This window comes from Apostichopus japonicus, chromosome 17 (genome assembly GCF_037975245.1).
Source record: "Apostichopus japonicus isolate 1M-3 chromosome 17, ASM3797524v1, whole genome shotgun sequence".
NCBI classification, from domain to species: domain Eukaryota; kingdom Metazoa; phylum Echinodermata; class Holothuroidea; order Aspidochirotida; family Stichopodidae; genus Apostichopus; species Apostichopus japonicus.
In genome coordinates, this window is record NC_092577.1 from 17,740,915 (window position 1) to 17,766,581 (window position 25,667).

General features: G+C 37.3%; 1 protein-coding gene and 1 long non-coding RNA gene across 3 annotated transcripts; both read left to right on the forward strand.

The window, feature by feature from the left end:
- Positions 1-6,765: 6,765 nt before the first annotated feature.
- Positions 6,766-12,442, forward strand: LOC139954913 (uncharacterized). Of its 2 annotated transcripts, XR_011788234.1 has the most exons (4): positions 6,766-7,422; positions 8,096-8,253; positions 9,523-9,813; positions 11,976-12,442. It is a non-coding gene; the product is annotated as an uncharacterized lncRNA (long non-coding RNA). The 2 variants fall into 2 exon arrangements; XR_011788233.1 differs by lacking the exon at positions 6,766-7,422 and having other exon boundaries at positions 7,848-8,253.
- A 45-nt stretch (positions 12,443-12,487) lies between these two features.
- Positions 12,488-22,240, forward strand: LOC139954911 (uncharacterized). The gene is made up of 8 exons (XM_071954899.1): positions 12,488-15,061; positions 16,835-17,020; positions 17,878-18,049; positions 19,446-19,539; positions 19,924-19,966; positions 20,493-20,573; positions 20,936-21,025; positions 21,761-22,240. Exons 1-4 carry the CDS (start codon positions 15,015-15,017, stop codon positions 19,506-19,508), a joined length of 468 nt encoding a protein of 155 aa, XP_071811000.1. The 5' UTR covers positions 12,488-15,014; the 3' UTR covers positions 19,509-19,539; positions 19,924-19,966; positions 20,493-20,573; positions 20,936-21,025; positions 21,761-22,240.
- The last annotated feature ends 3,427 nt before the right edge of the window (positions 22,241-25,667 follow it).

A 25,667-nucleotide genomic window follows, 5' to 3' on the forward strand; every position in this document is an offset into this window, starting at 1 on the left:
TCGATTCTCTTCACTCACTTTCGCACCCCGGCATCAATGCTACCAAACGACTAATCACGCAGCGTTACATTTGGTCAAATGTACACAAAGATGTCTCAAATTGGTGCAAATCGTGCATTAAGTGTCAATAGGTTAAGGTTCACCGTCACACCAAAACGCCAATTGGTAGTTTCCCGATGGCGCAGGCCCGCTTCCAGCACATTCACATGGACATTGCTGGACCACTGCCACCCTCGGAGGGATATTCCTATCTTCGCCAAATCCTTTGTTCAACGATGGGTCTCTACCTTTGCAGTTCCTTCGGTGAGTACAACAGATAGGGGTTCGCAATTTGAGTCTTCCCTGTTCCGCCACCTTAACCAACTACTTGGAACACATCGCATCCGAACGACCGCCTACCATGCATGAACTGTTCCGCTGCAGAAATGGTTTTTGGGACAACACTGGCTCTTCCCAGTGACATTGTTTCACCGTCTGATGATGATAGTCTGATGGATCCATCTGACTACGTGGATCGTCTTCGTCAGTACATGAATAACCTTCGTCCTGCCTTGACCAGAACGCCTCGTTACCGCAACCAAATACATCCAGACATGCAGACCTGCAGACCTGCATACGCTCATGTTTGGATACGTATCGACGCTGTTCGTGCGCCATTACAAGCTCACTACAATGGCCCCTACCAAGTCATCGAGCGACACGATAAATTCTTTATTCTTTTGGTGCGTGGCAAGCGATCAACCATCAGTCTGGATCGACTCAAACCAAACCGTCGTACCAAACCGTCGACCCAAACCGTCGTACCTCGACGACGAATTCACAACAGTCACTTAACCTCCAGCTCCGCCTCGACAAAGCCAAACCGACTACGCCTACCACACCCGATCTCCCGGCTACCTCGACACCTACACATCCTGTAGAAAACGCCAAGCCGCCACCAACCAGAGTTACTCGGTCGGGTAGACATGTCCATTGGCCGAGCCGCTATGTTGAAGTCATCGTCATTAATTGAATCTTTAGCTCCCGTTATACGACACTTATCGTTTTACTCGATTGCTCTCATTTACTCAGCAATCTGGGGAGGAGCTAGTTGTAGTGATTTAGTTTCATCCACCCTCCTTCAGAATTGAACATTCCGTGACGGGTTTCCGGAAGTCCCTGATTTTCAGGGGTTGGAAAGTTTTTAGGAAGCGTGGCCACTCGTATATATTTTGTAGCGAACGTCTCATACAGCGATTGATTCTCGGATCTTAGCATATTTAAGGACCCTTTCACAGAACGTTTATTTTTATCTGTGGATTATATCCGAGGACACATCTTAAATTCGACTTAACTTCGTTGATTCTACCGATAGCGCTTATACGTAGGTCCGCCTTACCTACTTATACTTATATCTATAGCCATCGCGCCGAGCGAGGACTTGTATTTTATTATAATCTAGATGTAGCGTGAGCATCCACACTTCTAAAAGGGGCTGGCGAAAATATTCGCCACCGATTCGTAGAGTGTTTACGTGTTGATACATATATCATTTTAGTACCTGGAAGCTATTCGGTCGCGAGAGCGTTTACGCGATACACCATATTCCATTTTGTTACTGGGAGCTATTGGATCGCGAAAGCTGTAAAATATTTACCACCATAGCGCCATCGTTAGTATCTAGCCTGTAGTCTAGCCTTCGAGCATAATATAGTCTGGTTACATCAACATAAGTCAACTTAAGACTGCGGATTCCAGCGTTAGGAATAATCCAGGATCTGAACGGTGAAAGGACATAGTATTTAAAGGTATGTCGATCTTTTTATACTTAAGATTAGTTTCTCCATCGAAACATCTAAAAGGGTTCCCCTATCTCGTCGTACCAACTCGTCCCAGTTGCACGTTTTCAATATTTATAAACACCTACATGAACGAACACACCCTAGGTAACTTTTACAGTTACTTGTGGATTTATGTCTCACCGTTTTTAAAAGAGGAAGAATCAAAGCAATCGAATTAGCCAAGGGTCTAAAGTTAGGCCTAGCCAGAACGTTTGGCCTACCGTGGCATGTTGACCGACTAAGCTATAAACTATATGTTATTCATTCCATTTTGTCAAGATGATTAACCAAAATGATGTGCCCGTAGGAAGGCCTGAAGTAAAAAGGCAGCGATTGTATAATTCACACCTTATTGCAAGCAACCCTTTTGAAAACACTGCGAGAACTTCAAGGTGGCGAATGGAGAAACATATGAGATCTGAATTACAAGAAACACTATATGTTTGTGACATAGGCCTAAATGATGATGTGGGTGATATAACTTTAACATCAAGGATTTGGATCATGACAAAAATACTAACGTTGGGTATGCAGAAACTGGAACTGGTACAGCTTCAAAAACAACTGGTAGGCCTAGAAGAAAGTCTTCCAATTAATCCTTCTAAATCCAGTTCAACAAATAAGGAATTTGCCAAAGATATGCCAAAGATTGTTCAACTTTGGAATTTCAGTCATTGCCGCTTTTGACTAAATACCTCATTTGTCATTACTCTCGGGCAAATGGACATTAGCGATTAACCCCTGACCCCGGGTTGTGTGACTCAACCGTTAGGAGCGAGTCTTTAGCCAAAAAGAGGAGTTTTTCCCCACGATGACATTCTCATCTCGAATTCACGCTCGAAAACAAGTGTTTTTCATATAATGCAACTACGATCATTTTATATTGGATTTTCCGCTATTTATATTAAATAGTCCGGTATTTATCTTTTTTTGTATCAGTGCGCGTATATTGAAACACGGAGATTTTTTTTTCATTCTGAGGATCACGACTTAATTATTAAACCACGTATCGATTGGATTATTAGTTACAAGAGTATTTGGAGATAACTAAGGTCCCGTTTTCTATATTTTTTCGAGGAACATTAACTATATATTACCATTATTATTGTGTATGGATTAATATTTACCGATATATGTTATGTGGAAGAAACTATCGCTGTTCTGCGCCAGGCCCGGCGACACCTTTCTTATGAAAACTGGGACTGGTTAGAGGAAACAGCGTAGAGAACGTCATCCGGACTGTGAAGAAAAAAAGGTGAGTTAATAATGTATTAAACCCGCCAAACCTTTTCCGAGGCCACCCTTTATTTATAAAAAATAATATTGTTCATCTGACCTCGACAATTAAAAAAAAAACTCACTCTGTGTATTGATCACATTTGACATTATAGTCCATGCAAGTCATTCAAGATAAATAACACCATTACTACTGAAATAATTTGAAAGGAATTTTCAAACAAATAAGATCAATAATTTAAAGTTTAGACTATGCCTTCTTTGATTTATAGGCTAAGATCAGGATCCTGTTGATGATGCATACTGTATTTGCTTATGGTGGTCAATAACAGTTAATGTCTTTATTGTGGCGGTCCACTGTTGTTGCAAGTGTCAGCTAGAGCAGACTGGTCAACCACTGTATCTACGTCACAGACGTTTTCAATAACTGTAACGAGCAATTCTACACGTGATTACAAAGCAAGTTTGTAACAAAAATATTTAATTTATTGATTTATGAATAAAATGAAAGAGAATGTTATTCTACAGCATGTAGAGTTAACTTTTATACCACAGGTTATCTTGTGACTTAAATTTCTCTTACAGTACATGTGACAGGTTGGCTGAACAAGGAAAACTTGATGGTATGTTGCTGCACAGTAATGATTGCAATGATGTACAGGAGAGTGATTTCACAGAATGGTAATTCTTTTGAAGTTACAAATTTATTATTCATATACATGTACTATTACTCCACAAACAAGCAATAATCTGTATTAACAAGTCAATCAGAAATTGCTCAGTGATGGTATACACATGTTTGGATCAAGTGAGGTCATAAAATTTGGGTCAAATGTCACATAGGGGTCATTAGAGGTGATTGTGTAAAACACTTAAAAGCCTACTTCTCCTACAGATAGATATATTGTATTGTCCGATTTTGAGGATTGGCATTTACGATCGTCGTGTTGTGCTTCTTTCGGGATGTTCAGAAATTTGTTTTATTTAATCCTCCCTTGCCGAAAGTGGGCTGGCTCTTTCCGGAGCATAGACGCCAAGCTGGCAATGCCAGTCTCATACGACAACGCACAATTTTTGTAGACGTCTATGATTGAGGACGAGGCAGATAGAAGACTACAATACAGAAATGTAGACGAAATTTAAGATGTTTCTAAGTTGAGCAAAAAGGACCGTTACTCCTCCCACCTCCACTGCCAGAATAAAATTTAATCTAAGAAGTCTGCCGAAAGATGTGGACTAAAATATTTCCTATTGATTTTACTAAAAAAAAATTCAATAATGAAATAATTTATTATTACTATTATAGGGAACCTTGTGAGGATAGACAAGACATAGTAAACCTTCATGAAAGCAATATAACTGAAGACATTGAAGACTGGCTTGATGCACTGGAAGAAACAGCAATTTTCTTTGACTGCCAGCAACCATCAGTAGTTGATCTACAACATAATCAGCCCAATTCCGAAGACAAAATACTACTATATTGCATGTGCAAAACTTACCTTATATTACTGGTGTAGCTTTGGTTGACTTGCTAACACTCATATCCTTGCATTGTTTAACCCCTAACATATGCAAAGACCAGCCTTCATTTCTTCAATCAGTTTTTTGGGGAAAAGGAGTTATTTTCCATGTCAAAACACAATCTCCAGGGTACCAAGAGGGGTAAAAGGAGCACCTTCAAGTTTGGAAAGCATCCGAGTTTAAGTCCTGCTTGTTTTATTATTCTATACCTCGTTTTCCATCGTTCTTTTTGCTTAACAATATCGTTCATATATATCTTTACATATACATTTGCTTGCTTCATACTATATATTTGGTCCCTTCTACTTCTCTCCACACTCGTCCCTGGTTACTTCCCCACCTTACTGTATGTTGGATTTGCTTTTAGGCCTACAATTTTGTAAGCCGTTGTTAAGGTAACATTATATATATCTCTTCCTTTGTTAGCTTATTTCCCCTCCCTTATTTCTGCTTTCCATCTCCTGTTATTATTTTGTTAAGAAGTTGTTTCCTTAACTTGGGGTTATTCAGTCATATCTAGGGGTCAACTGCCGTACTTGCACCAGAAGGGACTCGTGTCTGGTGTGTATCCAGTTCACCCCCAGTCAATGGCTAGAGATCGATGCCTGGCTAGCAGGACAAAGCTTCAGGACAAGTATGACTTGCTCCCCAACCCCAGCGGCTCCCTAGTAGAGGGAGATCTAGTATAGATAGGAGAGGAAGAGGAAGGAGAGGTGGAGAAGAAGGGCCCAGAGGGGGCCGAGGAAGAGAGTGTGGACAGAGAAAGAAAGGAGAAAGAGGAGAAAGAGAAAAAGTGCCTCCCACGGTCCCGGCGACGTCCGGTCTGATTTTGGCGAAGGGAAAAGGGCAAGGCTCCGGCCAAGAAAGAAATTCCCCAGGAAGAAGTCCGGCCCCGAGAGAGCTACCCAAGCGGGGTCGCAAAGGAGCACTCCTACTGAGGGGCAGGTGCCGCGCGCACCGAAAGCCCAGTCTCATCCGGGACATGTTATTTGCAAGAACCACAATTTGGATTGATAATAAAGGTCATATTTGTTTACCATATTGAATACATGATCATAAATGCTTTTGGTAAGACCCATGGTCAGAATAATCGATTAGCAGGCATGTCGACGTATCTCATGGAGTCAAACGATTCAATCTTTGGCATTTTCCATACATTTTTGGTTCCTTGCTTTAGCCAAAGGAACAGTTAGGATGATTAGGATGATTCTTCACATCAGACACGTGGTCCACAACAGGTTCTCGAAAGGACCAACAGTGGATGTTTTTTTTAAGCAACCCAGGGTTGCCTTGTTCATATTTTGTACGTTTTTGGGGCGGGTTGCACTTGCGTCGATGGGTTCCGGCGCTGTTTAGCAACAGAGAACCGCATAGTAGTACACCAAGCAGGGTGGTGCGTGTCATTGGCTCCGCTCTTATCGAGTTGCCCTTGAGCCGGTGAGCCTTGCCGGTGTAGCAGTACAAACTGTCGCAAATATTCCATATTCAGTATATACTGTCCCAGTCCCAGTACATTTAGTCTCCCGGACCTTTTGTACAAGGCCAGTTGGTACAGACTGTCTCCCAGGACAGTTTATGCTATGATGAAACGAGGGGGACATTATTTCTTGGTCGCATATTTTGTTCTAAATTGTGTCCCCCTGAACACTTATGTCCGCATTAGCAGGTACGTTAAAGTAAGCAAAAGTTTAATCAGTAATGGACTGTGGCAGTATCCGTAGTATTAGACTGGAGATGATACTCTGACATACTTTCATGGAAGAAAAGTGTTAACATCTAGGGCTGTACAGCGCGTCCAAATCGAGGCAGCTCATAGTGGCATCGGAGGTAATGCCTGTAACTAACAGTATATGATAAACACTTCGCCTGTGGTTATCCCAGACCGTTTCGAAGGAAAGATGACTTTTGTCATAATTAATACCACTTAGGCTAGGCCTATGTAAGTTTACACGTAGGAGAGGCTATCCTCTATTTGGACATTGGTGGTTACATTTCATTGCATAGTACAATTTATTTTTCCCGTTTCCGTCATCCCTCACACCTGCAATTAATATTTAAATTGATATCATATTTTGGTAATTCACCCAGAGAACTCTGAATTGTGTCATAAAACATGACTTCAAATGGCGAACAACCACTTCACGGTTAAAATATAACAATGCTAGGCCTGATTGGTGCAAAAATTATGATATTCTTTGACCACGTTTAGTTAGTTGTAAAAACTCATCCCCGAAACTGAAGCAATTGCTTATGGTACATTATAATCAGTTTTATGCTTGAGCAAAGTTGTATGTGCATGAAAAAAGTTGCTGGCCCCAGTTTTTTTGTCGCTTTCTTTACCCAATTGTCATAACAAATTTATATGAAAAATATCATAAAATTTCCACCTTTTATGGCCCCGTCTAACACAGAAGTTAACAAGCATAACCAAATTGTATCACTTAAGCTGACAGAAATAGTCTTGTCTGCATGGATGGGACGCACAATATAAAGATACAATTAATGAACTATAGACTAGCCTACCTCTATACTGTCTATAGGTAGGTAGTACTGAATTATTAATGTCTGTAACAAATTCAGATTCATTGTGGTTGGTGAGATATTGAAGGCCTCATGTGGCAACTACCATTTCTGCAGCCTGTTTTTTTTATCATGAATTTTCTTATCTCTTTGAAGGTGCACATCTTGGCAGGGATAAAACTAGACAGAAGATTGGAAAAGTATCAACATGGACGTAGCCAAGTATGTGCAGCATTGCAAGGTGTGCCAGGGGGTCAAAAGATCATTGTCCTGTACATGAAGAAGACTCCATAGTATTCCTGTGGCTGGATTATGGAAACAGGTAAATTCTCTAATTCTTTTAATTGTACTGGTTGTCCACAGCATGCAGTACAGCTGAAGTTTATTTTTAGGTCACTTTGTCTGGACAAATGAAATTAAGTATAAAGGTAGTCTAAATAGGCCCTAAATTCTGGCTAAGTACTGTAATTGCTAGAAGTTTTCAAAAAGTACTTTCCTAGAGATTTTTAACCCTTCAAATTGTGGTCACACATTGTAAATGAACCCACAAGTTCATTGTTAATCCTAGTGAGGTAAATTTCCTCCAGGCTGGAAATAAAAATAGTTTAATATTCAAGTTTGACCAAAGTGACCATATTTGAATATCTGGCATATTTGGGGCCAAGACAGAATACCTTCGGCATAACTGGAGAGCAACCACCAATATGGAGGTATAGTTTTAAGTTGGAAAACAGTGATACCATTTTCTGTTTTAGTGGTTTAATGAAAATAAATATGGTGCAATATGGTTTATGTTACATTTGCAATGTAAATATAATTGGCTTAAATCCACCAACACCAGCTGTTTTGATAAGATATCCACTATTTTTATCTACACCTGTGAACAGACTACAGAATGAAGCAAGCAATGGAAATAGAAGAACAGCTAAGGCAGAGCCTGCAACTTGCAAATGTTTTATAAATTAGAACCTAAATGCTGTATTCTTTCTTAACAGGTTGGTGTTGATCTTATTGGTCCTCTGCTAGTGACAGCTGCCAAAAACAGATTTATCATTACACTGTGTGACTTTTATTCAAAGTGGCTTGAGGCTAAGCCAATTCCTGACAAGACTGCGGTATCAACATCAAATTTCATTACTGATGTGATGATGAGGTAAAATATCTAAGACATTAGAATTTTCTGCAGTTACTCATATCAAATAACTGATAGTTCACGGCAGAATGGTCAACAATGCTGTGTTTGAATAAATAACTATTTCCACATAGGTATAAAGCATACAGAAAGGCCAAGGTCTGGAGGGAGGTGAGAAGTGTGAAGTATACTGTAATCTTTTGTAGTATTTTCCCCATTAACAAGTTTTATCTGCAAGTAGTTTCTGTTCCTACATATATTTGCAAAGGTTCACCTCTGTTTCTCACCCACATTTGATACACAGCTTTTATCAATTAAGTGTCATATAGCCAGACAATTGTCTTCATTTAGTCTACTCCCCCAATAGAGATTTTTCCCGGACCTGATTCACTGAAGCAGATAACTTTAAGTAGTTTGTTCAAACAAATGATGAGTAAATAATTAAGACCACATTCCACAGCTAGATGTCACCTATGGTGGTATATTGTTGTTCAAAAAAGTGTTGGTCAATTTCATATTGTAACCACAAAGAACTTTCTGTTCACAAAGTGTGAACTTAATACTACTTGGCTGTTTTGACAAGAACTTCAACATGATAAGACTGATAATGTATCAACTGAGGTTTGGTAGCATTTCTCTATTCGGTCCTTTGATGAAATTGCTAGTAGGGATACACATAATTGTGTGTATGTGTGTTTTGGTGGGAGGGGGGATACTCTCTGAACCTGGTGGAGGGTCCCCTTTTCTTTGGCAAAATAAGGCAATTTTTAGGTCTCTTGATGCAAAATGATGTATTATAGTACATTTTAAGAACCCAAATGGATCATGATTTAGGAAAATTATTGTTTGTGTGACATTTATACAGTCTGGCATATCACACATAAATCAAGTGAGCACCATCCTACTAAAAGCATTTAACTTCTGGTATACCATAACTTACTCTAATTTGATAAATTTCTTTTATTTAATTGCATTGGCTCGTATGGTTAAACCTTTCAGCTTTTATAGTAAACTGTGTGATACATATGCATGCCTAAAATATGACTTGCAAACTCCAATAACAGAAGTTCAGCCAGTTAGCCCATAATCATGTAATTGTCACAATAAAAGATCCAATTAACTCAATGCCTCAACAAACTTCAGTCTGCACTGAACTAGCATGGTGAGCATTAATTATTTCTGTAGTGGAGCTTAAATATTTACTTTCAAGATGAGAATTTATTTTATGTATGACTTACAGTGTGGCATTCACTACCCATAATATTGCTTTCAACTTTGCATATTGCACAGATTCGGTTGCACTGATATTTTAATATCTGACCAAGGGAGGGAGTTTATGAATGAAGTCAACAGAAGACTTCTTCACAGGTTCCAAATAGAGCACAGGGTCGCCTCTGCTTATCATCCACAAACGAATGGTTTGGTTGAGCGTTTCAACCAAACTCTAAAGAATGCCCTGAGCAAGGTAGCAAATGAAGATGGAACTAATTGGGATGACTATCTGCAAGATGTACTTTTTGGGTACAGAGTGTCTGTACATGCCTCAACAGGATATTCCCCGTTTTTTGTAATGTATGGAAGGTAAATATATCCAACTTTGTTGTATATAGGTTAGCTTGATTTTTAATATAAAACACCTATTTTTTGGGTATTACACATGATCGGACAAGAGTAGGACTGAAGAAGCAACCTTAAATTCCTGAGTATATGCACCATAATGTGTAAAATGAAGACATGGGAACAGTTGTCTTAATAATATGGAGACATATTTGGGCATACATCACCTCTTCTTAGGTTATAATGGGGATATGTGGGATGGGATGACTAGGTGACAAAGATAATGCAGTTTGGAATTAAGTGATTTCATGACATTAAAGATGCCAATAAGTTTTATGTCGTCCTATAGAATGTAAAATGCAGGCACACCTTTCCTCATGCTAATCTGTCTTACAATATGTGACAAGGTCGGCATTATTATACCAGATTCATCAAATTTCCTTACACACAAGTTCTTGCCATGCACTGACCCTGTAGGCCTCTATGTTAATAGTGAAAAGATGCTGTGAAAATAGTGAAAATAGTGAAAATAGTGAAAAAAAATAGTGAAAAATAGTGAAAAGTTAATAGTGAAAAGAAAAAATTATTAGAGATTACAACTTACCAATTGATGTGCAGCAGTTCAAAATAGAACAGGAAACATCAATTTATGTTAAGCCAGTTTATGATTATCTAGCCTATGACATTTTGCCTAAGGACAGAAAAGCAGCAAAAAGTGTGAAAAGATGCCCTGTGCTGGCATTCTTTGCAGGTGCCGAGCTTCTTCAGTGCTGTATAAATAGGTCATAGTTTATTAAACATGTGCTGTTAATGTTGCAGTATTTGAGGCATATCATAGTGCAGGGGTTTCCTAACTGGGGTACATGAACCCTCAGGGGGTGCGTGAGTCCATCCCAGGGGGTTCATGAGACGTTTCTGAAAGTCAAAACTAGAGTACTTTTTGTTGAACTAAGGTCTGATATATCATATCAATTAGTAATGTACAAAAGTCGTACCTATCGACAACCTCTACAATATAACACTATGAACTTGATTTAAGAAGCACTGTTATACGTATTATAGTATAATAATGACTCAGATCGTGTGTCGAAAAGTTAGGGGTTCGTGGACAAGTCTGACATCAACAGGGGCTTCGTGGGGGATAAAGTTAGGGAAACCCTGTCATAGTGTTATGTAACCAACAATACAATCCTTAAATGGCACCTGTGACAATTGAAATGATACGAAAGAGCGAAATACTTTGTTGAATTCACACCGCCACACACTGCCATGTAAGCTGGACAAAGAGTGTATGGGGATGTACCCACAAGCTCAGTTATGTTTATATGCTGTGCTTCTGTATACATTTTTAATAACAACCATGCATACAACTTGAAGCAATCTTAACCATTTGGCTGACTAAGCTGTTGGGGATTAGGTGAAAATACAATTGTTCTTACATATCCCTTTATCATTAGATGTCACTGGTATTGGAATTTGTTTGGAGTGAAAGATCTGAAAGAGCAGTATCAGAGAGTATAAATATGGACAGCAACATTATTTTCAGTTCCCTTTAACTGCACATTATACGATGAGGTCATGCAGTTATTAGATGCCTGTATACAAACAGGTCTATCTAGAGTTTCATATGGATTGAAAGTTATTATTTGTGCATCTCATCATGAAAGTTCCGCTCTTAGGAATTCGCCCCAAATTTAACACTGCCAAACACTTAACTGAAACTCAACGGCTGATTGATCTGCATGAAACCAATTAACAATTGCAGATCAGTTATGTCATCATAGGAATTGTGTTTGTAAATCATGCTGTACTATAATTAGGCAAAACTGCAGATCTTTATGGCATTCCTTAAAATGATTGTTTGTCAATGCAAGAGATTAAAAATTGTGTGATACAGTTTTGAATTTGAATGAAACTATTGACATCTTGTAGCAGTATTGTATTTAAGTACTATCATCCTGGTGTCAAACAAATATACCAGATTGAAGAACAGGTGTTGTCTGGTAAGTATAATCTGCTTCTGTGTGATTGGAACAAAAATCATATCATACATCTCCTAAATAGTAACTCCCAGGCTAGAAATTGATATTACTCATACATGTATGTAACTAAAGCATGATAATAATGTGCATAATGACACGATGTGTTTTATGTTTCAAATGTCAGTGCTCTCCATACATTTATAGAGAACCAAAGCTTCCATGCGACTATGCAGCTACTACCGATGGTCCAAAGTGAAGCTGCACAACTTGCAAGTGAGGCCACCGCTGAAGACATTGCAGCACACAAATTTACAAGAGTGGAGGGTTCACAAAACTCTAATGAAGAACAACCACAAAGCTCAGGATAGGCAGAAGAGGAATTACGATAAGAGATTTAAGCAAAAGGCATGTATTCTGCAACTAACTTTCATTATTTGTTGTCACCCAAGCAGAAGGGATGATTGATTTCCATATAACTAACATATAACATTTTTATTAGTCTGGAGAATATCAGTAGTGTGGCTACACAGTTTCTTGACTACTGATATTTCTTTTAGGAATGATTGTATGCCAAACAATGCATTAGTGTTGAAATTCATAACTAAAAAGTGAATTAAGAATTTGTAGCAATTCCAACAGCATTGCTTGTGTATAAAGATCTCCTCAATATACTTGCCTAGGAACTAATTCAGTTAAAGGTAAAATGTTGACTTGCAAAGGGTTGCAGCGATTGAGGTTAAATATTCATTTGTAAATGCATTGTACACTGATACATCATCACTCCTATATTACCCTTTTAGTTTCCCTTTAGGCAGCTGCTATGGGACGGTAACTGTCATTACTATGACGTGAATGCTCTCTGGCAGTTAGCTGATTAGGTCATCGCAGAATATAGTTCTTGATAATTTTCACTCAATGTTTGTATAGTGTACCTTTTTGCAAAGTTAAATAAGTTTCAAGCCATCATTATCTACTGTGAATCATGTTGTATCCATGATGTAGCTCGGCCTGAGTTATGTGAGTCACTTATACATGTTGTTTGCAGCCCTATCTCACCACACTGCAAAATAAATTCTTTTATTGAATTCAATTTTGTAAAGAAACATTTGAGAATAACTTGTTCTTCAGAAACTTCCCACAGCGTTATAATATTGGAGATGCAGTCCTGGTGAAGAATGCGCTGCGCGGAAGGACGAAAAGGGGGTTAACTGGAGAAATGGTGGAATGGGCCATACATAGTCCATGAAGTTCTCCCAAAATGGCTATATAGGCTCCAAAATAAAAATGGGGAAGTAATGAAGAAAAAGGCTAATAGCATCCATCTCAAGAAATTCTTCAAGGAGAATGGTAATTTATTTCAGTAATTAAAAGCGATCTATACATTGTGTTGTGATCGGCTGTCCCAAATTTGATCATGTGTTTTGTTTAAATGGTACAGAAATGCTTAAAACATGAAAAGTCACAGGCTATAGTGCAATAACATATTCAAACAGCCGACATTTACTCAAAACGTGCTAATGTGATATTTGAACAAAAGAGGTTAATATTATGTTCTAGTTATTTTATTCACGATTCATTTTGCATCCTTGTCTTAAACAAATACACAAAGGACAGGGGATTATATACAAATGCAGCTAGGTCTTGTTTGCCATTGGGACTGCATTGAATGTAAATGTTTGCTCACATACAAAGTCAACAGTAAATGAACAAAAACTGCTCTACTGTTAATGGAATTCAGATTATTCATTCTATGGCCCCTTTCATATCTCATCTAGAACAAGCTTGTTCATCCAGAGGTAAAACAGTAAGTAGATGCCTGCTGTTTGAATGTATGTAAGGCATGCCTTCAGAATAACAAATTAACATGAATTTGTTTTCCCAAGCAGTGTTCATCCCACCTTATAGTTGTTGATTCATGATTTCTAATTTGCACATTGACAAAACAGGTATTTTATTCATTCAGAAACAGTCAAATGAAGTATGATTACATCTTAACTTTCAAAAATCATACTACATGCAGAAAAGGCAAGTGGATTTAACTGTAGTGAAAAATCTCTTAGTGCCTCTTCCCTTCACATCATTCAATTAGTAATCATCTTTAAGTGACGTTGTGCTTTTTTCTTGTAAATATATTTCAGTATTTATAAATGTTATATAATCTCTTACCTCCTCATGATGCAATTTGACTTAATGTTTCATCATTTTTTGGAAAGTGAAGTCTAACTCACACTAACAATTTAACAACATAATTACTTCATGTCATTCCGTTACATATCCATTCCTTCTACATCCACCCTGTTGTAATATAATAACTGTTAATAAATTTCTCTTTCTCCATCTACTCAGGAATGCGTTACCCCTCTGACCCCAGTCTCATCCTGTCACATATAATTGACACTGAGATGCAAACATTTGGCATTCTCCATATGCCCCTGATTTTTTCCTATTATGCTTTACTCTTTTCATAATCTTCCTCTCATTCATTCTCTCCCAATGATGTAGTAGTACCCTCAAAGAACTTTGTGGTACTGGTTACTGAGTTCATGTAATTCGTACAAACAATCATTCTGTCAGGTTGTAACAGATGCTGCTTTTAATATAATTTTGGTTAAAACCAATTTCAGTTATCGTTAGGTGACAACTTAACAGAAATTATGACTTTTCTGTGACTTGAACAAAACGAATATGTTTATTGAGTTTTCAAGTTCCAAAAACGGACATGTTGGCATAACCAACAATGTGAAGAACTGAGCTAATTAACTTTCAAATGATGTTCACAGATCTACCTCTTGAATGCCCAAAAGATTTCAGTGCTTTAACATGTTACATAAGCTGGCAAACACTCTTTCTGTACTATTCAAAGTTTAATGACAAAGGCTTTCCATCCAGCAGTAATTTCAGACCTTATGAATGTGGAAAGATGGAGATGCTGGATAATGCTACTAAATTTACAACTGTTTGAGAATGTTTATGGTTTGATGTAGCATATCAGACCAACATTTTAAAGTTTTTACTTCGTCTCAATCAAGCGATATAAAGTTGTTGCAGTGTAGTCTATATATGCTCATTAACTCCATGTCATGTCGTTTCAGGACGGCAATCAAACCTGAACGAGTCACATCTACATATTTCAATATAATTTCTATTTCTTGTAAATGTGTTCAATTTCTTAATTTTCTCGGAGTATCAAGCAAAGGCCTCAGCTGGAATGGGTCTTGATGATGCACCGAATGAAAGAGGCAGATGCACCCCAAGAAAGTGAAGCAGATGAGGGGGCAGCAGTTATCAGTGTGAGTAATATTGTACAGCAATGTCTTGCCCATGAGACCGTTTAAAATAATACTTATTGGGGTAAGTAAATTTTCAATCCACATTCCTTTGGTTTGAATGACAATCGTAACATTCGTAGTTGTGCAGGCTTGTGTGGAAATATATTTGATTTTAATGTGTGTTTGTGATGCCCAGCTTGTAAAGTTATAGAATGCAAGCTTGGAAAGATGGTCAAAGGTCATTTGAGGTCAAATTATAAAAAACATGTAAACATGATGATATCTGAAGAAGACTGTTTTTGGTTGAGGTCAGCTTTACGTCATGTGAGATCATATATAGGTCAGATTGTGAAAGAAATGTATCTCAAGAATGGAAGCTTTGACCAATCTAGTATTTGTTATGGAAGGGTATCATATTGAGTTCAAGAAGGCTGTTGCTTTCGCTTGACAGTGATCAGGGGCGAAATTGTGAAGAAAAAAAAAATTTAAACATGCTATCTCATGAAGGGGAGATGGTCACATCACATGTTTGGTATGTTGGTGAAACACATTGATTGAGTACAGGAGCTTACTTTAATGTAAGTCAAAGGTCATTTGAACTGGGTCAATTAAACAAGAGGAAGCGTTTAGAGATGTCATATATACATTTTTATCAATTGGGCACAAGAAGTGGAGCACCCTACAGTGTCATTTTGAATATATTGTTGAATATAAATATGTCAGATTCATACCAAAAAAAGTTACGTATGTGTTACTTTCTTTGAAACCCTCCGACTTTATGATGATTTTATATTTTCTCAGAGAGTCAAATGCAAAATACAGTACCAATATTGCTCAACATACATGAACTACATTTATGGTCTGCAGTTATGACATTGCACAGATGACAGAAATATATACATGTGCATGTCACAAGTAGTAGCACATTAACATACCTGGAGGGGCATATGTACAAAACTAGTTAATGTTTGCCAAAGCTGCCCATCCAGCTTCTTTGAAACTACGTACTATTATTTTTGGTTCTAAACCTTCTTTACAGTTCTCAACAATGTAATATTTAATTGATAAAATACTCAATAGCTCTGTTTACATGGCGGGGATCACATAAACCATACCTGACACCCTGGGATTTCCTTTCATAGTAGTTATACCAACTCCTCTATCTGTGGAATGTACATGAGTGATCATGAGGACCATACATGTGTTAATACAAAATGAAGCGATATTTGGAAAGACGGTAGTGGGTAAAAAATCTTCATTATCATGATGTGATGTGCTCACATGATCTCGATCACACCTAGCTTCTGAAGTTACTGACCTGATGACAGGTGATAATTAAATTTTCGAATATGAATACAAAGTAGACTTTGTGAGACCAAATGTACACTGCTTGCAAGGTAATTATTTACTTTATCCATAGTAGTAGTACAGTTGCAATATTTAATTCTTTTTATACTATTCTTGTAACACCCAGACAAAATCTTAGCTTCTATTTCTCACATGATTGCCCACTCCATTATAATTATAAATGAATGCTTCCTTTCCCATGATAAGTGTAAAGAATCATTGCATGGTTATTAGTATATTGTTGAACAATTATGGATACATCAGTTCGTTTAGGTTCTTTTTCTTGTAGTATCATCGTTGACAGGTTTTACCTGTACATCTTGCAGATTGCATAACAACTCCTATCCTGCAAATAAGGCATTATGCTGCAGCTTTTGCACCTTTGATGATCATTTTGCTTTTATATCTGCATTGCATTAACAGTAAGTGTATATCCATTACATTCAGGTGCTTGATGGTGGAAACAGAAAACTCAATGATGTGTACATCATGGAACAGGTCATGGAAAGGTGGTTGTTGTGATTACACAGCCCTACCACTATATCCTTCTCAATACACTGATTGCAGTGTTAGTGACTGCTTGCGAGAGTTCTTCGACTGGGAACCAGTTGATGGTGGCTTGTGTAAAACATGGTACACTTATAATTTTCTACTTTGTTGTGATTAAAATGTAAAGCAGATCATTACATACATAAACGAGCCTCATGTAAAGGATTAACATAGACCAAATTAGTGTTTTGTCCTTTAAGATCAGATAAACTTTAACGGGAAATATTGGTTCCATGAGAACAAAAACCTATGTGGTCCTGAAAGTGTGTGTGTATGTTTGTTATGCTCTGCTTTAAACACAATATCTCAAGAAGGGAATATTGGACAGTTCTCATATTTGGTAAGTAGGTTTACCACATTGAGTACAAAACAGTGTTGGGGTCAAAGGTCATGTTATTGAAGTAAACAGGGGTAAAATTGAGAAACCTAGTAAACACGATATCTCAGGAAGTGCAGCTTCATCAAAAGTCATGTTTAGTATACATGTATACATGTATACATGTTTAGTATATCTCAAGAGGGGAAGCTTGGGCAGATTTCGTGTTCAGTTGCACATTGCGTACAAGAAGCCTGCCAGTGTAGGACAGCAAGTGAATAATTTGCTAGTCAAATGTTGATGCTTTGTAGAGCTGTTAATAACAGCAAGTTTATTACACTCTCTAAACAGTATGTCAGATTCATAAAACTTACTAATGTTTATTCATTGAAATCATTTTACAGTCTGTTTCCTAATATTACAAGACTTGTTTTATATCCATGTTCTTCATGTTTAGAGGAATGTGTAGCAAATGAAGTTACTAGTAAACCTCAATGAGTTTAAAGTTGACTTAAAAAATAAAATGTTTGAACAGACACCAAAAAATGGTGTCACAAATAACTTACAAGTGCCAGTTCTGATTGAACTTGAAATGGAAAACATAATTCCCTTTTTATACACACAGTGGATCCACCAACACCATTGTAATATCACCTGTATCCATGAATACACCTGATATTCTAATGGTGCAGATCGTTCGCCTCAGTCAGTCATCAAGGCAGAAAAATCAGAGAAGTGTTACGGTCAATAAATCTGTAACACTGGGCAGTGTGGAATACGAAGCCGTGGGTGTGTTGGTATGTTTGGATAGTGATTTCATGAAAAAATGCATATTTGCCTGTTTGTGTAAGAATTGTCAGCTGAAAAGCAGTATCAATAATATGCAAATTAGGTAGGAGTGATCTTGCTATAAGTGAAGCATGACTTAATAAGACTAAATAGATGTGATGAATTATGCAGTTTTACATGCACATGTCTACCAGCTGTCCAGTTTTACCTGGGTTGTCTGGGTGTGCCTAAACAGGTAATACAACAAGTTTTTATTCTAGGAAATATAAACTGACAACAATACATGTGAAAATTTTCAATGTAATGAAAAAATTATGTCCTAAGACCTTGGATGGTAAACAAATTAGATCGTAGACAAAGTATGCAAAATTACATTGACATAGAGAATCGTAAGGTGTTTTGAAGACAATGGAAGTCACTGGGTTTCATGATTTTAGAAATTGATCTACAACATAACAATATTGTTTTATAATGATCCTGTTCGTAGTGGCAGATTATGTTTGTATGTGCTTATATGATTTGAAAACGTTATAAAATAACCTCTGTAAGCTGTTCTGATGAGGGCGTTGTGGTCAAGTGGTTAAGGCAGTGGACTTGTGATCCAAGGATTACAGGTTCGAGTCCTGGCCAGATCATTGCGTTGTGTCCTTGGGCAAGGCGCTTTATCTCCATTGCCTCTCTTCACCCAGGTGTATAAATGGGGATTTGTGAGGTAACTTGTAAATATAGTGGCGTGCGCCGGTTTGTGGCTGCACCCTATGGGAAGTCCCCCGGGGGACACATGGTTATGGTGCACTGTGGTGTCCCAGGTGAGATTGATTGAATTGTGCACACTTTGGTGTGTAGGTGTGACAAGTTACCAATTACCAGGGTTAAGTTGTAAAGTCGTGTGAGAGGGCCTTGGCCCTGAACAAGACTATAAACCTAAATATAAATAAAATATGTGAAATTTCACATCCCACCAGCTGCTTGGCAAAATATTTCACAGCAGGGTAAATTTCAATTTTTTTGCCTTTGGCAATGATGAAATATTTAAGTGAATGCCATTGGTACTAAATTAACTAAAGAGTTGCCACTGTAATGGTGGAAAATGATGGTAACTTTATTTGCTAAAATATGAGTGTGTGATGGGTTCACGAATTGGCCATGACATTGAAAACCATGCAACATGATTTCAAAGTGAATACACTTCATATTTTTCTCCTACATAGTGCATAGATTTTATGTAATAATTTATAATTCTCTGTAAGCTGTTCTGATCTGGTAAATTAGATTTTCACATTGGGAGGGGTGATTATTACTTAATTGATTATTGATTTGTCAAAGTTACTTCACAATGAGGTAGTAATGTACCCCGAATGTGTTTTGTTTATGTCAGTTGTGTTTAATTTTATATTTTGACAGTACATTCCATTGAATTCCATTCCCAAACCATGTTGGAGGAAAGTGACCTTCAGCAGCGTGTGAGCACAAAGACTGTTGACTTGCGCAAGAATAGGTAATAAGCCTAATATTCACTGTTATCAATATGAGTATTTACTGCATTTTGTAATTATTCTACATAAATTAGTACTAGTGCAGCGACAAATAGTAATTGAAATTACCATGAGTGAACTAAGGGAGATCTCTTTGGTCAATTCATTGTTACAAGTATAATATGTAGTGGTATCCTTGTTTCGTATGCTGACATAATCATACATTCACTAATGATGAAAAAGTGACGTAGAATTTGACAAGCTTATCATCTTTACTATTTGTACTGAATCATACATGATTACCCAATCTACATATAGCACAATGTTGCTTTATGTAGATTGAGTATAACTGACATTGACTGCATATGATATAAAAACATTTTATGTGTTCACTTTTCACTTTCCAGCTGTACTCAAGTACCTTGAAGAGATTATGAATGAAACTATATTGTAAGTCTGTTGCTCTATCTGTTTCTTTCTAATAGAAGCTTCAAGTAGCATTTACAACAATCACTTGGCATTATTGATTACAATTATATACATCAGTTCTTTGCCTTAATTTCACAGAAGAGTTTTCAACTCTTGAAAGGTTTATTAAATTTGAAAAAGATATATTTCCATTAAAGTATCTACAAACCAGTAGCCAAACTTTCATATTAGCATGTAGATAATTGAGGAATATGTTTTGTTTTCTAGTAGACTTTTCTTAAGTGTACATGTTTGGCGCTACCATTATGCAATGCAAAGAAAATACTTTGACTTTTAACAAGCTATAACGATCCATGAATATGTTTATTATATGAAAACTAGCCACATAGGATGTGCTATCTAATCTTCATATTATCAAAGATGTAACTAAGTTGTGTTAAAAAGAATAAGCTGAGTACATGCACTTGGACTGATGTGCAATTGAAAAAAAAAAATGTTACTTGTACTTGAATTTTTTTTGTATGTCATTATTTTGTCTTTTTAACAGCTGAAAAAACACCCTGCATAACATGTTGGATGCACACTTTAAAACTAAGAAAACCCTGACTCAATGACCAGTAGATCACAGGTAACTTCTCAACCTAGCTATTAAATGAAACTAATACTTGTTAGAATGTATACATCCAAAGAGCAATTATTTATGTCTATTAAGGATTTCAATAGAAAGTGAAGCATATTAAACATTTGTTATACTTTAAACCGCAGATGCCTGTGCTCTTTTGATCTACTGTTATTTGCAAAGCTATTGCTATAATGTTACTAATGGTTATTGCAAATGATATTTAATGAACACGTAAATATAAGCATACATTAAGATTCAGACTCCATTATGTCTATGGAGTGACATTGACAATTATTGGAATCAATGAAGCAGATTTTTTGGTTTGTGAATTTTTTTTTAATGTAAAATATTTTCCCTTATTTCAACAGAGACATGTTTCAGTACCAACAGCAACATTTCTTCAACTTTCCACCAAGAATCAAAGATGGATTGAAAAGACTAGGGTATTTTGAAGTCGAGTATGTAACCACACTAATTTGTATTTTATTTGTAAATGATTGTGTGAGGGCATTCATTGGTAAGATTGAATTGAAATGTTGAATGAATGAAATATGGATTATAAAAGAGAGAAGCCAAATACTGCTCTCATCCTGGTATTGGTGGTGAATTATAATGAATGTTTTTTAAATAAAAATGATCTTGTTAACACATAACATATTGTAGAGAAAATCTTGATAATGCCGGAGAATTAAGGTCCTTAAATTAAAGGTAAATAAGGAATTCTCCTAGAAAACATTTAAGTTACCGGTCCAAATTCTTTTTAATGGTTCAGATGCATTATTATAATTAAAAAGTTACTGATATTTATGCAATTTATTTGGATATGTGACAACATTCGTACTCTTAATTTGTCCTTTGTTAAAACTTGGGTCCCTTGACCATTGTAGTCATGATATAATGTTGATTGAGGTATTTCTACATATGAGACTGGCAAACGGTGATGTTATGGAAACCAGTCCAAGGTACGTTATGAAGTTTACTTAAGATTACAGTAGATTATGGTAATGGTACAAGTAAGTTGTAAGCTAGTATTGACATTTATTTAATCCACAATATATTTTGGTTTAAAGTGATAAGTCATGAAAATGAGGATTCTTTTACCCTTGATATGATCTAAATACTGTATCTACCAGGTAAATTTTGAATTTGGTATTCGTTAACAACACCATGCTTCACATGTTTTTACCTTGCAGATTGCCATATCTCAGAAAAGTGCTTGTCAAAGAAGGTCTTGTGTTCCTGACTGGAAAAAGTGTTGGCTGCTCAGAAGAGCAAGCAAGGAAACTTTTCAAAGTGCAGTGAAAATCATGGGTGTGATACATACATTAGTCTCTTGCAGACAGCTTTTCTGGTTTTCAATGGAACCGTAACCTCTGTAATCGTGCGGGGATTGCTTGTTAACATCGTATCTCAAGACGGGAAGCTTGGACAAATGTCACATTTGATGTGTAGGAATGGAGTAGAAGGAGCCTATTATTTTTGGTGGGGGTCAAAAAAAATTGAAATCACCAGGTGTTGAATTGTGGAAACCTTTGTAAGCATGATATCTTAAGAGGGGAAGTTTCAGCTTATTGCCACTGAAATTGTGTTGAGCCAATCATAAACCTCTGTTGTAATGTATGCACAATCTTGTAGCTCTTGAGTAAGTCATACATTGTTTTAATTTTCATATGATATTGTGGTACTCTTTTTATCATTATTAAGATATGATTTTTTTTCATTAATGAGATATGATTTGGGTCCTGTTCACCATCTGTGTCAATATTAACATTGTAGTTTGGGTTTTTACAAAGATTCATATTAAAATCAACAGATAGCCTTGCCAGTGGGCCACCAAGCAATTTGCCCTTGCTCACCAGATTTGGAAATCATAAAATCTGCTTGGGGTAGTAATCGAACATGATAAAATGGGCAGATACTGGGCGTGGGTTTCAGCCACCCCCCCCCCCACTTGACACGGATCATGTTTTATGCAGTTTCCAATGTCTGGAAAGTGTCGGTTTCCGGTATCTGAGAGGCACATTTCAAACATTTTTCTTCCTGTATTATTTTAATCCCCCACTCCGATCGCGTCATAGTTGTCCCTTGAAAATGCTGTGAAAAAGCAACCCTCCCTCACCCCTCCCCCTTCCTACACACTTTCTTTTGTGTAATCCTTCCATATTAGTCTGTGCATGCAGTTCTCAGTTTTATGATAATTTTGCAAAGTGGGTACTTTATGCAGGATAAAATATGTCACCTTATGACTGGCTTCAAGTTTGATGCATGTCTAAAATCCGTAAGTCATCAAACGATGAGATGTTAGCACGAGTAGTGGCTTTTGTGTCGTTTTGCCTACAAAGCTTTGTCCGAACATGGTGAGTGAAAGTCATTAGGCATTAAAATCATAGTTTAGTAAATTTAGAAATAACCTATAATGGTACTGTCCAGAACATACCTGGCTACGCTGAGTAGGCTTTGGTCTTCCTGAAACCTCAGATTACTGGCTAGTCCCTAGTGTTAGAATATTTGTACAATTCTAGATATGTTTGTTAATAGACTGAAATAGTGTAGGTTCATGTTATGACGTAGGCTAACCTGGATTAGACCAAGGCCAGGGCTAAATACATAGGCTAAGCCATTTTTCCTAGTATTGAAATGTTAGTGATAAGCCCAGGACATGTGTATTTATCTTTAGAGATACAGTTAAAAGTAAAATGCAGTGGTGGTAATGTTTGTTATTAGGCTTTTATCATATCGCATCCGAAAGGACAACCGTAGCCGGTCCAGGGACGTCGCTAGAGGTGATATTGGGGGGTCTCACCCCCCCCCCCCAATCTTGGTAAAACTGACGATAGTTGGAAAATTTGAGTGCGACAGCCGGAATTTCAGACTTGTCGCACTCTTATTTTTCCGACTGTCGCACTCTAATTTTCACATATTATTGTACTTACTACGTGAATGACCTAAAATTTTCGCTCAAAATTTACCTTTAATCGGTCATATTTACCACGTTTTCCTTGTCACATTGAGAAATTGTATCTCGGGATCCTTATACTCCCACCTTACAAAGCTTCGTATGATTTTGAATACTCTAAAAAAAAAGCCTTATAAAACTACTGTACAACGTTCGCCAGCTTCAATTCGGTTAATTTAGGTATTAATTTTGCTATTGGGTGGGTTGACCCTGTTCGCTAGCTTCAAGCATGGAGCTACAAACAAGGAGAAAACCCACTCTTTAATGTCCGTAAAACAATCAATCATCGCCTTAACCACCCCGCTGAGTTTCGCGATTAATATCAGTAGCGATCATGTTACGTCCGGCAATCCGCAAATGGAGTAAAGGACTGGTTGTTTTAAAATAAAGCTTATGAATATGCATGTTCTAAAGTTCAAAGTGCGTCAAGTGCATGTTTACTTGTTTTCTAGCTCCATGGTGACAGCTTTGAGATTAAAATCTGATGAAGCCCCACGCTAACAGCTATATCTTTGGTATAAAAGAAACCCGATAGCGTTGCACGAAACATTCACTGAGTCAGCCGTGTTTTTCAAGATTCAGATTTTAGCGACTTATACCGAAAAACTGCCCTGTTTTTCGCGGATTTTATCGCTCTCCGGACATCTCCGGATAGAACTCCATCGTGTTACGTGCTCAGGACGACCTATTCTTGACAGTATACAACGGCTGGATAGTGTACGGGTATGTTCGAAAATGCTATTGGACTTAGAATTTGCAATGTATTTTCACTCAGACTGCCGAAATTACAGTGTTGTACAAAATGGCGTCTGCGTTAGCTTGCACAATTACACGGATGCAGTCCAAGAGTAATTGGTTTTTAAAGTGATTTTAATGATGATGCTTAAAATCTATGAACATTAGCCCATTTCATTAGGGTTAAAATTGTAGTCCCCTGGCCCTAGGCTAGGCCTTATTATAATAAGTGTTAGGGTCGAGAGCCTTGGCCTATAATATAAATAATGCTAGTCCCTTGCTTGGCCAATCTCAAGGGTGAATGAAAATACATATTTTTAGACATGTTGTGAACACTTAACTGAAATGAAAGGGCTACATTAAGCCTTTACATTGTCAGTATCCAACAAAAGAAGAATCTCTGTCCGATTGCTTGATTAATTTATTCGATTGGCCTAATATTTTCATGGTTCATGCCCTGAGCTAGATTGGGCCTAGTGGATCAAGTTACTTTACATAGGCCATGTGTAGGCGGGTGTAGTGGCAATGTGACCCACACACCAGTAAATAAAAAATACAAACCATAGGCCTATATGCAATGCTGTTGTGGGGTTGTTATGATAGGTCTCCAAATCCATGCAGGCTCTAAGCCCAAGGAATTGAAAATATGGATAATTTTTTAAATAGTTATGTGCAGACCCCTCTCCTGACTATGTTGGCTCCTTGAAAATGTTCATAAAATAAGAGTTTTGGTAGGTTCCAATGCAAACCAGATGCATTGGATTGAACTGCAATTGTGCGATAAAATATCAACTGACTGTATTTACGTCCCTTACGGTACTACAAAAAACTGACTGCACTGGGCCACAGTGGCCCCAGTGTTACATCACTGCATTGATGCCCAAAAGTTAGATTTCCTTCTGTTTTATTCAATAAGTTTATTGACCCATTTGGAAAAAACATTGATTTTATGTGGGAAGTCAAAGTACATGTAAATTAAAACATAATGTCAATTTGCTTACACTTTGTGCCATTTCTTTTCCTCAAGGTATGGCGAGTGCCCATCTGGAGGACTTAAGAACATTGTGCCGACTATGTGGCAGCGCAAAGATCATCCCAAGTGACAGTGCGCCAAAATCTAAACAGGGCTACCATGTATGGATATTGAAGGCATTGTCCGTAGATGTTAGTTTGGATGTTGGTGAAGTACACCCAGAATTTGTATGCCAGTGTTGTACGCTCAAATTGCAAAGGTGGAAAAAAAAAATAAAGGCCAAAATTCTTCTGTCAATATTACATTGCAGCCATATGAGCCACATTCGGAAAATTGCACTTTATGCGAAGTGGCTGGAAGCACAAAAGAACACACTGATCTCCAAGGGTATTTTTTTTTTAAGAAGACTAGTGAGTTTGGAATGGTTTCTTGGATG

What these genes read in the sequence shown, in the direction of transcription:
- LOC139954911 (XM_071954899.1), top strand. Translation starts at nt 15,015, where the DNA reads ATGCACCCCAAGAAAGTGAAGCAGATGAGGGGGCAGCAGTTATCAGT. An exon ending in GGTGGCTTGTGTAAAACATG is followed by an intron (nt 17,021 to 17,877) that starts GTACACTTATAA and finishes TTATACACACAG; the next exon opens with TGGATCCACCAACACCATTG. An exon ending in ACGAAGCCGTGGGTGTGTTG is followed by an intron (nt 18,050 to 19,445) that starts GTATGTTTGGAT and finishes ATATTTTGACAG; the next exon opens with TACATTCCATTGAATTCCAT.